The 13069-nt window shown below is 39.3% G+C and overlaps 1 protein-coding gene across 1 annotated transcript; it reads left to right on the top strand.

The window, feature by feature from the left end:
- The first annotated feature begins 228 nt into the window (after positions 1-228).
- LOC126023021 (retinol dehydrogenase 16-like) lies at positions 229-6458 on the top strand. The gene is made up of 4 exons (XM_049784067.1): positions 229-541; positions 1388-1646; positions 4309-4472; positions 6241-6458. The coding sequence occupies exons 1-4, from the start codon at positions 229-231 to the stop codon at positions 6456-6458; spliced, it is 954 nt and encodes a 317-aa protein (XP_049640024.1).
- Positions 6459-13069: the final 6611 nt, after the last annotated feature.

The raw sequence follows: 13069 nt of genomic DNA, 5'->3' as shown, positions 1-13069 counted from the left end.
GGTTGTGTATTTTGATCCCACTATTCTTCAAGAGGTTGTAAATAGAAAAATATTAAAAAACCCTCATACAGAGCATAGGAAATTGAACCTGAGTCTACTAAGGCTGGAGAACAGGAAAAATGTGAGGACTATTTGCAATAAAGCCTGAAGGCTCGTATACAGATTACATCTGTGTATTAAAACTTGTTTTTCTGATATAGGCACATCTTTGATCTCACCCTGCATACCATGTGGCTGTACCTGTTGGTCCTAGCGGTCCTGTATCACCTTGTGCACTGGTACCGGAAAAGTCAGGTGGTGAACCAACTGCAGGACAAATATGTCTTCATCACGGGCTGTGATTCAGGCTTTGGGAACCTGCTGGCCAAACAACTGGACCTGAGAGGCTTTAGGGTTCTGGCTGCATGTCTAACTGAGAAGGGGGCTAAGATGCTGCAAGAGCAGACATCAGACAAGCTGGACACAGTAATACTGGATGTCACAAAGTCAGAGAGCATCGCTGCAGCCACCCAGTGGGTGAAGGAGCGCACAGGAGACAGAGGTACCACAGGGCTGCTCATTTCTGTATTTGTGACTGTGTCTGGAAAGGACACTTCAAGTGTGGTCCATAGACAATTTTATGGACTTTTAGGACTTGAGTCCCATGAGTTTTTCTCAGTCCTGAACCTTTTATTTATTTATTTATTTTTTTATTGCACTTCCCTTTCCTGAGGCTCTGGGATATAAAGCAAAGTTTTTCCTTATGAGATGTGTCTTCCGGAGTTGCTGTCTGTGTTGTCTGTGTCGTCCTTTAAGTGGTATTTTTATTTCTTAAAACAAATATTAGGGTAGGATCAGGATCGTTTCTATGATGTGTTAAGGGGCGATCTGATTTGAGATGTGCATGAAAAATTGAACTTAGTACTGCATCTGAATTGCATTTATCTACATTTTTTATGATTTTGCTGTGTCCTAAAAATATCCTACAAAACAACTATCTCCACTTTCAGTAAAACTCACTGAGCCTTTTGGACTTCCTTGATTGAGGTCAATCCTCTAAGAATTGTATTGTCTTCTCATTATGGGTTTTTTCCCCTACTCCTTTATCTTCATTCCCATCTTATCTTTAACTCAATTGATAGTTGTGGTACATCTACTGCAGCACTTGTGCAGACACATTGAATTCAGGGGAATATTTTAAAACTGTAGCCACAATATTTGTGAGTAAAACTCACAGGCTCAAGGTGCTGGCAGGGCCTAAACTTTCTGCCCTACAGGCTCCCCTTTAGTTTCTGTTCTTACACTTCCTGTGCAACCTCTTCGTGTCCTCCTGGGTGGGCCCAGAGACCCTCAATTGTGACCTCCTGCCAGTCTCAAATACAGTTGTTATCTTCTCCCCTGGGTTCAGGTCTCTGGGGGTTGGTGAACAATGCTGGTATTTCAACACCCTCGGCTCCCAATGAGTGGCTGACCAGACAGAACTTCATGAAGATACTGGATGTGAATCTTCTGGGGGTGATTGACATCACCCTGAGTCTGATGCCCCTGCTGAGAAAAGCCCAGGGCCGTGTTGTCAATGTCTCTAGTGTCATGGGTCGTGTGTCCATTATTGGAGGTGGCTACTGCATCTCCAAGTATGGCATTGAGGCCTTCTCAGACAGCCTCAGGTAAGTACAGAGTAGACTATCCTGTGGAGCTCCTGCTATTGTTGTTCTAGGAAGCCTTTCTCGGGGGTCCTTGCACCACCTACTTGCAGGCATTTTCTTTTTTATTCCTCTGAGTTCCTAGTGTCATTTTCTTTGGGATGTCCCTCTCTATGCTTTAGGCATTTGCGTGGAACCCAGGAATCTAAAGTCTCATTTATATATTCATTTTATTCTGAAGGAGGCTAGAACACAAAAGCTCTAAAATAGAATTACATTTGCAACAATGGGCTATGAACTCTATGATAAGCCCCCTAATATTAGACTCAGGAGACTGTGAAATGGACTTAGAGCTTTTGACTGTGTTTAATAGATATTCTTGGTAACTTCCATGAGTGAAAACTATGTGTATGGAAATGCAATATTCTTCCCTAGCCTAGTGTAAGAGCAGAGAAAGGGACAAGAATGAGAACAATATGCTGGGGCTAGAGCAATAGCACAGCAGGTAAGGCTGTGGCCTTGCAATTGGCAGACCCAAGGTTGACCTTACTTCTATCTCCAGCATCCCCTATGGTCCCCTGTGCTTTTCAGGAATGACTTCTGTGCACAGAGACAGAAGTAACCCTTGAGTGCTGCTGGGTGTGGCCTAATACCCCCAAATGTTCTTATTTCTTGTGGAGACTAAGTTAACCAAGTGGGCATGTAGCTAGCTGCATTGGGGTCCTGGAGTCCTCCTGGAGAGAGGACCTGAGATTATGACTGAAGTATCAAACTTGGTGGCTTGCCATTTGGGATAGAGTTTGGCAGGAAGATTCCTCAGTGAGTAATGTGGTTAGCCCAAGGTAAGACTGATAGCCCATGCTTCAGCGTTCATGGTAAAGATTAAAAATGGCTGTTTTTTTAGGGAACCTAGGTAGTAGGCTTGGAGGACTTATGGAGGAATATGGTTCTCGATAGGCCCTTTCTTTTTTTTTATCTTTATTTAAACACCATGATTACAAACATGATTATAGTTGTATGATTACAGTCATGTAAAGAACACCCCCCTTCACCAGTGCAACATTCCCACCACCAATTTCCCAGATCTCCCTCCTCCCCACCCCCCTACACCTGTACTCGAGACAGGCTTTCTACTTCCCTCATTCATTCACATTGTTATGATAGTTTTCAGTGTAGTCATCTCTCCAACTGCACTCATCACTCTATGTGATGAGCTTCATGTCCTGAGCTGCACCTACCAGCCCTCATCTCTCTTGTCTCTGAGATACTGTTAAAAATGTCTTTCATTTTTCTTAAAGCCCATAGATGAGTGAAACCATTCTGCGTCTTTCTCTCTCCCTCTGACTTACTTCACTCAGCATAATAGATTCCATCCTTTCTTTCTTTTTTTTTTTATTTAAACAACTTTATTATATACATGATTGTGTTTGGGTTTCAGTCATGTAAAGAACACCACCCATCACCAGTGCAACATTCCCATCACCAATGTCCCAAGTCTCCCTCCTCCCCACCCACCCCTGCCTGTACTCTAGACAGGCTTTCTATTTCCCTCGTACATTCTCATTATTAGGACAGTTCAAAACGTAGTTATTTCTCTAACTAAACTCATCCCTGTTTGTGGTGAGCTTCATGAGGTGAGCTGTTACTTCCAGCTCTTTTCCTTTCGTGTTTGAAAGTTGTTATTGCAAGAATGTCTTCGATAGGTCCTTTCATGTTGTTGGCAATGGAGCCAACGTGGCTATCAGAAAATACTATTTCAATAAGCAATATGAACTCAACTGGCTGCAGAGCTAAGATGACTATGAATGTGGAAGAATGAGCTCCCTCCACAACATCTCTTGTTTTCTTCTTTCCTTTATCTTGTTTTTATGGCCAGTAATAGTACTATGGTTGGAGAGTTTGTAAATTTATTTTTGGTGCTTGCACACTTATAGTGAATTTTGAGGTGTCTCATTTTAGTTATTCTACTCCTACACACATACTTTGTTGTGGTGCTTTTTACTGCACATATTTTGTTGTGATGACAGAGATCCTAAGGACATCCTACTAGGATCACACATCATATCTTGGCTGATCACACATCACATACCAGGGATGAGAAACCATGGTCTCATGCATGCAAGGCAGGCTAGCTTTCCAACATATATTTCTTAGAGATATTTCTTATAGTACAGTTTACAATTGACCAGGGAGTGACTAGAGCACTATGGAAAGATAAAAAAGGGGGGAAAGGGGTCGGAGAGATAGCATGAAGGTAAGGCTTCTGCTTTGCATGCAGAAGGTCATTGGTTCAAATCCTGGCACTCCATATGGTCCCCCAAGCCTGCCAGGAGCGATTTCTGAGTGTAGATCCAAGAGGAACCCCTGAGCATTGCCGAGTGTGACCCAAAAACAAAAAAAAATTTTTTTAAGGGTAGGGGGAGTTGGTGATGCTATAGACAGAGATAGAAAAGACAGGAAATACCATTAAGTGATGTCGCACAAAAGGAAGCTTGTAGAGCTAATGTGTTTGTATACGTAAGATATTTGTAAAAATGGACAAGCCTCTATGCCATCCTCATATATTAGGCTTTTGACTTTATCCCACATCAAACATATAGGAAGGTAAGTAGTTTATATTTATTTATTTTGTGTGTAATTTTTCTTCCAAGTCATCTAAACTTACTTTCTATCTGTTTCTTTTCAGGAGGGAAGTTTCTTTCTTCGGGGTGAAAGTGGCTATAATTGAGCCTGGATACTTCAAAACTGCTGTGACCAATACTGAGAAAGTATCTCAGAGCCTTCAGAATGCGTGGGATCAAGCCAGTCCAGAAGTCAAGGACCTCTATGGGAAAAAGTTCGTGACATCTAGTGAGTGAACTCTGGACTATGAGGAAGAAAGCAAATCATTGATTGGAAATCCGGGTCCTTTCTTAGTACTACCTACATTCTTTGTCCTTTTCCAGGTTTGAGTCACCCCAATTAGGGGCATTTATCTCTATCCCCATGTGGTTATAGTAAGCAAGAAAAAATGCCAATGTCTTTAGTGTTGAAGTACTGTCTCAATATTATTCCTCATTATTTTGGGTTTGTTTTTTGTTTTTTGGTTTTGGTTTTGGTTTTTGTTCACACCCCAGTGACACTCATTGGCTCTGAGCTCAGAAATCGCTCCTGGCAGGCACTATATGGGATACAGGGGGACTATACGGGATGCCAGGATTCAAACCAACATCAGTCCTGGGTTGGCTGCATTCAGGGTAAATGCCTTACCGCTGTGCTATCTCTCCAGCCCCAATTCCTCATTATTTTGGAGAACTACATCTCTTGGGAAACATCCTGGGCTCATGTAAATTGATATTGGACTAAACTGATTCAGGAGCTAGATTTGTAATATTTGTAGGCACTTCCAGTATGTGGTCAAATATTCCTTGAACTAGGACTATTTGGTGTCTCATGTGGAGACTGTTGTTTGATTAGGTTTGGGAAACACAGGTAAAATCCACAGAATTTAGTTGATACATAATTTGGGGTATGTAGCACAGTATACTCTATCATTAATTACTTGATAGATTTAATCACTATTTAAAATTTGAATTATTTTCTTACATATGCCTATTAAAATACTCTCAAAAACATTTAATTAAATTTGAATATATTTTGTAATTAAGGTGATTAAATAAAATTAAAAATAATACTATATTTAAAATTAAAATAGTTTTGGTTTTTTAGTTTTTTGGTTTTGGTTTTGGTTTTGGTTTTTGGGTCACACCCGGCAGCGCTCAGGGGTTACTCCTGGCTCCACGCTCAGAAATCACTACTGGCAGGCTCAGGGGACCATATGGGATGCCGGGATTCGAACCAATGACCTTCTGTATAAAAGGCAAACACCTTACCTCCATGCTATCGCTCCGGCCCCCTAAAATTAAAATAATTTTAGGGAAACAGCAATATACTATTTGTATATATTTCAGAAATAAGAAATATAATGGAGATAAATTTATTGATCTTTAATATAAATGACTAATAATTGTCTATTTGTATTATGAAATTGAACAAGATATTTTAGGAAGTAGTTCTTTTCAAATGACTTCTCATGTTGTGAATTTATTTGTATGGGGTAGACAAACTCCAACTTTAGTTACATTCAGCCACACACAAAAATACTAAAAATTATTATTCTACTGTAACTGAACATAATTGTTTATAACTATTGATTTGGGGAAAACTAAATTTTAAATAAAATTCAGCATGCCAATTGAAAAATTTAAATGTACATATAATTTTATTCATATTTTGTTAAAAGTAATTATGTTTAAAAACTAAATAAAAATTAAGTTTTTAGGGCTGGAGAGATAGCATGGAGGTAGGGCATTTGTCTTGCATGCAGAAGGATGGTGGTTTGAATCCCGGCATCCCATATGATCCCCTGAGCCTGCCAGGAGCAATTTCTGAGGGTAGAGCCAGGAGTAACCCCTGAGCGATGCCGGTATGACCCAAAAACAAACAAAAAATATTTAAGTTTTTTTGGGTATGACCCAAAAACAAACAAAAAATATTTAAGTTTTTAATAGGTGATGCCAATGACAAATTGAGAAACGAGGAAGCATGAGTTTATTTCAATGTTTGTCTTTCTAAACAGATGCAAACTTACTTCAGAAGCTTAGTTCAAAGCTGTCTACGGATATGTCTTTGGTGACGAACTGCATGGAACATGCACTGACTTCCCGTTACCCTTGTACCCGATACTCAGCTGGCTGGGATGCCAAACTGATCTTCATCCCCATGAGCTACATGCCAACCTTTCTGGTGGATACCTTGGTGAAATGGGTGTCCATAAAGCCTGCCAAAGCCCTGTAAGGGATTGATGAGAAGCATAATAGGGCAGGGTTAAGTATGAGGGTAGGGATTCCTCAGTGGAGGAAGGAGATTGTATTGTCTAAGGGGGAAACCTGTTGATTTCCTTTTCATTTCTCTCCCAAATCCTTATAGAACATTACACAAAATTCTGGGATATTAGAATCATGGTTGTAGCTGGGAACACAGAACCACTAACTTGTGTTCTATATTCCCTCCCCCCACCTTTTTTTTCTTTTTTGATTTTGGGATCATGCCTGACAGTTCTCAGAGGTTCTCCTGACTTATTTCTCAGTAATTACTCCTGTCAGTATTTGGAGAACAATATGCAATTCTGAAGATCAAATCAGGATTAGCCAGTGCAAAACTGTGTTCTGTTTTTCGGTTGCCAATCAAAGGCACTAAGGCTCAAGGCTCCTTCTTCCTTAAGGGATCTCCATTTGTGAGGGTGTGAGCTCAACTGAGGGGGGCTCAGTCTTAGCTGCTCTGCAATATTTGCCTCTTGTGACTTGGCCCTAGGAAAGGCTAGAAATAGATTAGAAATGACCTGAAGGATGTAAAGGCCCATATGTAGTAAAGAAGCCTATTGATTATGGTGACAGTGTGGAAGACCATCCCAAACTGACCCCATCACCCTCTGGTGCTTAATTGTGGGAGACCACCACTCAAGGTGTCCTTTGTTCCCAGCCTAACACTGATAGGCCTCCAATCAAAGAGATTTGAATGGCATAATTACAAGTCCAAAATATAAATAAAATTATCACTATGGTCCAAAAACCACCTACTACTTTTCTTTTACTTCATTTGAATATGCCATCTGTACTTATTTTTCAACATCATAGATATTTCCCAGTTGAATATGTAGTTATCCTAAGTTGGCCACAAAACATACTTGACAGTTTTGTAACTTTTTTGTTTTGTTTTGAGGCTACACCCAGCTGTGCTCAGGGGTTACTTCTGGCTTTGCGCTCAGGAATCAGTCCTGATGGGTTAGGGGACCATTTGGGATGCCAGGGTTGAATCTGGGTTGGCTGCACACATTTCCCCCTACCTGTTATGCTATCACCTTAGCCTCCAGTTTTGTGACTTTAAAAAATTGGGATGATCCCTTGTAATGCTCCCAAAGTTTGTAATTATTCTTGGCCATACAGGTTGGCAGTTCAACACAGGGGAAGGATTTTGATGATACAGTGTCACTCAGGCCTATGGTGTCAGCAATTACCCAGGACACTCCAGTGCTATAAACCTCCAGGGATGGTGATGCACATGGGATCATGTGTTGCCAGAAATTGAACCAGGGATGGCAGCATGTAAGTCATGTGCCTCTACCCCTGTACTATTTTTCTGATCCTTGTCTTATCTTTTGAATCAAGTCTCTGCCTGATGCTGGTGTAGTGACTGTTATTTGCATACAGGCATGAACTGAACTCTTAATTTCTATTGGATTAGGGGCTTCAGAGCTAGTGAGTACAGCACTTGCCTTGCACAGAGCTAACCTGTGTTTGATCCCTGGCATTCTATATGGTCTCCAGGACATGATCAGAAGTAATTCCTGAGTCCAGAGCCAGGAATAACCCCTGAACATTCCTGGGTATGCCCCGCCCCAAATAGCCATTGTATTGTAAACCAATAAAAATACATTTCTTTTAAACTGAGTGGAGGAGAAAAAACACAAATATGAAAGGATGGCGGTCAGGGGCCAAACAATGTTAGGTACACTGATAGAGGGGTAAAAAAAAAGGACAGAACCAAATATGCAAGCCAAAATCAACAACATCAAGAGACCCAAACTAGCAATCTAAACTTTAAATGGGCCTGTTTTAGTGGCAGGCTGGTGGACAAAGGGTGATGGTTGGGGTATACTCTGGGAAAATGGTGGTGAAATTGGCCCTAATTCATTGTATATCTGAAACCCAACTATGAAGGACTTTGTAAATCACAATGGTTTCAATAAAATAAAATAAGATAAAATAAAACAAGACAATTCTTTTTATTTTTTTTATAATTTTTAAACTTCTTTGTTCCAGGTGCAACATTACATGCATATGACAGTTTTTCTTATCCAGGGACTTCTATTATAAGTTAAAACTTAATATCTGGGCCAGAGAGATAGCATGAAGGTGGGGCATTTGCCTTGCATGCAGAGGTCTATGGTTCAAATCCCAGCATCCCATATGGTCCCCTGAGCCTGCCAAGAGAGATTTCTGAGCATAGAGCCAGGAGTGACCCCGGAGCGTTGCCAGTGTGACCCAAAAACCAAAAAAAAAAATTAATATCTATCATTTGATGTTTCAGTTTGGCATTTATTGCAATATAATAATCATCTATTTGATTCAGTGATCTTTGTTATGTTTTAGAGTTTTATAGTAACATCACTTTTTTGTAGACTAACGATCAGGAAAGAAAAGAAATAGTTGAAATGTAATTAAAAATAAGCAAAGTAAGAATAATAAATACATCTAAATTCTATAGAGTAAGAAAATAAGAGAACTAAACTAATCAAATGATGAAAGACCTTAGGACCTGGACTGCAGAGCTGAGAATGCCAAATAAGGACTAGAAATAACATAAAAACATTGGAGAAGGGACTTGAACACCTTGGTGGTAGAGTGGTGAGATAATGGTGTAGAACCATCAACTCTATTATTAGCATATGACACAAACTATAATGATGACATTTTAAGTACACCAAAAAATGAACTTTCTAAGGGAGTAGACTGGGGTGGAAAGGAATGGACTGTAATATATTGAGGGATTATTGAGGGATGCTGATAATTGGGAAGTTGTAACATTGCATGTTTGAAACTTTATTTAAAGGAAAATCAATGGAAAAGTCATTGACTGACCTTATTTTTTTTTATAAAAGGAGAAAAATTAATTACCTAACTGACCCATGCTAGTATTTGGGCTGACATAACCAGGACTTTGATGGAGTGAGAGAGGGCATTCACCACCCACATCATATATCTGGAAAGACTGAGATCAGAAACCACACCTGTTAACAAGCAATATACTATATATTATTTTATTCCTGCTAAAAAGGATGGCTTAGCAATAGGTGGAATTAGAAAATAATAGTGGAGGGAATTTTATATTGGTGGTAGGATTGGTATTTAAACATAGAGTATTATGAGAAATTATGTAAATTATGGCCTTTAAATAAAGCAATTTATAATAAAAGGAAAGAAAATTCATGTTAAAGTAAAGAGAGCAGGAAATAAAAATTAAGTTGCATGGTATTACATCATGTCAATACTTGATAGGTCAGACTGAAACCCAACAAAATATACTAGCCCTGAAAAGAGAAATGGAAGCAAGAGCACTACTATATATATATATATATATATATATGACACTCCATGCCCAGAAACCTGTATATATTCTTTTCCAATGTGCACTGGTCATTCTCCATGATAGACAACAATCTGGCACATAAAACATACCTCCATAAAATCAAGAGGATAGAAATTTTGCAGGCTACCTTTGCTGAACACAAGGCTCTGAAATTAGATGTGAACCAAAAAGGTACACAGAAGAAAAACTTTAACAACTGGAAATTAAACAGCCTGCTACTGAATAACCAGTGGGTCCGAGATTAAATCAAAGAGGAAATCAAAACTTCCCTGGAAACAAATGACAATGAAGAGACACAAATTATCAGAATCTATGGACACAGCAAAAGCAGTCCTGAGAGAAAAACTATAGCTTTGCAAGCACACATCAGGAAGGAAAAAGGGACATACTGAACAGCTTAGTGACGCAGTATTTTGTTGTTCATCATCAACAAAAAGGACCAAAAATAGGGAGACAGAAGAGAATAACAAAGCTTAGAGCAGAAATCAATGATGTGGAAACCAAAAAAAAAAAAAAAAAAAAAAAAACAATCCAAAAGATCAACGAAAGTAGAAGTTAGTTTTTTGGAAAAAAAAAAAAAAAAACAAGATTGGTAGACCATTGGCAAAACTCAGAGAAAAAGAGAGAGAGAGAGAGAGAGAGAGAGAGAGAGAGAGAGAGAGAAACTTGATATCCCATATTAGAAGTGTAAAGGGGGGGGCCGGGTGGTGGCGCTGGAGGTAAGGTGCCTGCCTTACCTGCGCTAGCCTAGGAGACGGACCGCGGTTCGATCCCCCGGCGTCCCATATGGTCCCCCAAGCCAGGAGCGACTTCTGAGCGCATAGCCAGGAGTAACCCCTGAGCGTTACCGGGTGTGGCCCAAAAACCAAAAAAAAAAAAAAAAAGAAAGAAATGTAAAGGGGAGAATCACTACAAATATTGCAGAGATTCAAAGGTTAATCAGAGACTACTTTGAGAAACTCTGTCACTAAAAATGAGAACCTGGAAGAAATGGATAAATTCTTGGGCTCTTATAACCTTCCACCATTGAGTAAGGAGGATGGAGCATATCTAAACACCCCCATCACTATTGAGGAAATTACAACGGTAATTAAATGTCTGCCCAAAAAGAAAAGCCCAGACCCAAAAGAATTTACTAATAAATTCTTTAAAACCTTTCAAGAGGAACTACTACCAATCCTGGAAAGACTCTTTCATGAAATTGAAAAAACAGGAAAACTTCCAAATAGCTTTTATGAAGCCAACATCACCTTGATACCAAAACCAGACAGAGATGCTGCCAAAAAAGAAAATTATAGACCAATATCCCTGATGAACAAAGATGCAAAGATCCCCAACAAAATTCTGGCAAATAGGATCCAATGCCTTATCAAAAAGATCATTCATTGTGCAACTTCATGCAGTTATTTTATAGCATGTGTTGGAAGGATGACTGTTGCAAGTCAGCCCCTGAAGAGGTTGACTGATGGAGGGATGGAGAATGAGGCCTTTCTCCTCCAGCTCGGACCACACATCTGTTACCCTGTTCAGTCGGTGATTCTGAAGTGAATGTGGTGGGAAGAAAGCCAACAGGCAGTCAGGCTTCTGAAGAAAACAGCTCTCTATTCCGTGAAGAGGCCAAAGCCAAAAGACCTAAGAATAGGTCCAGGACAAAAAGCCTTTTGCTTTCCACAGACCCTTGCTTTTATGTCCCAGAATCAGGTACTACCCAATGGTGGGATTAGGTACCACCCAATGGTGGGGGAAGAATCAGGTACCACCCTAGGGTGGGAGCAAAATGTCAGGTCACACCCTAGGGTAGTGCACAATCATCGATCAGGGTAGGGTCAGTAACATAATACTCCCATTGAAATGTTTACATACACAACAGATGACCCACACCCCAGTTTTGGGGGCATAATTATTTCTTATATGTATAATACTCCATTCTGGGCCATCCAAGTTCCATATTGAGGTGTGTAATTTTCCTCTGGTGTATGCAACTTTATCATGCTTCCTTTAGGTACAAAGACTCCTTAGTGGCTCTTTTTCTCATGCCTCTTTCTTTTCTCCTATTTCCTAAATGAAAAATATTTTATTTCAAAAGAAGAGAAGAAGAAGAAGAAGAAGAAGAAGAAGAAGAAGAAGAAGAAGAAGAAGAAGAAGAAGAAGAAGAAGAAGAAGAAGAAGAAGAAGAAGAAGAAGAAGAAGAAGAAGATACATTACGATCAAGTAGATTTCATCCCAGGAATGCAAGGAAGGTTTAACATCCATAAATCTATCAACATAATACACAACATCAACAACAACAACAAAAAATAAATCACAGAATCATATCAATAGATGCGGAGAAAGCATTTGATAAGGTCCAACATCTATTCTTGATAAACAAAAAAAAAAAACTCTTAGCAAGATGGGAATGAAAGGAACCTTTCTCAATATAGTTAAGACCAACTAATACAAGCCAATGGCAAATATTTTTCTCAATGGAGAAAAACTAAAAGTCTTCCCTCTAAATTTCGGTACAAGACAAAGCAGTCCGCTCTCTCCACTCCTCTTCAACATAGTACTGAAAGTACTTGCTATAGCGATGAGGCAAGAAAAAGATATCAAGGGAATCTAGATAGGAAAGGAAGAAGTCAATCTCTCACTGTTTGCAAATGACCTGATACTCTACTTAGAAAACTCTAAAGACTCTACCAAAAAGCTTCTAGAAACAATAGATTCATATAGCAATGTGGCAGGCTACAAAATTAACACACAGAAATAAATGGCCTTTTTACACACCAATAATGATAGAGAAGAGATGGACATTAAGAAGGCAATCACGTTCACATTAGTGCCACACAAATTTAAATATCTTGGAGTCAACTTGACTAAAGATTAGAAGGACCTATACAAAGAAAATTATAAAACCCTGCTCAAAGAAACGAGAGAGGACACAAGGAAATGGAAACACATACCCTGCTCATGGATTGGCAGGATTAACATCATTAAAAAGGCAATAATCCCCAAAGCATTATAAATATTTAATGTGATACCTCTAAAGATACCCATGACATTCTTCAAAGAAGTGAATCAAACACTTTTGAAATTTATTTGGAACAATAAACACCCTAGAATAGCTAATGCATTCCTTTGGAAAATGAATATGGGAGGCATTACTTTCCCCAACTTTAAACTATAGTACAAAGCAATAGTTATCAAAACAGCATGGTATTGAAATAAAGGGAGACCCTTAGATCAGTGGAATAGACTTGAATACTCAGAGAATCTTCCCC

This window comes from Suncus etruscus, chromosome 11, assembly GCF_024139225.1.
Source record: "Suncus etruscus isolate mSunEtr1 chromosome 11, mSunEtr1.pri.cur, whole genome shotgun sequence".
Classification (NCBI taxonomy): domain Eukaryota; kingdom Metazoa; phylum Chordata; class Mammalia; order Eulipotyphla; family Soricidae; genus Suncus; species Suncus etruscus.
Note: the sequence above shows the minus strand (reverse complement) of the source record. Positions and strands in the feature narration are given on the sequence as shown.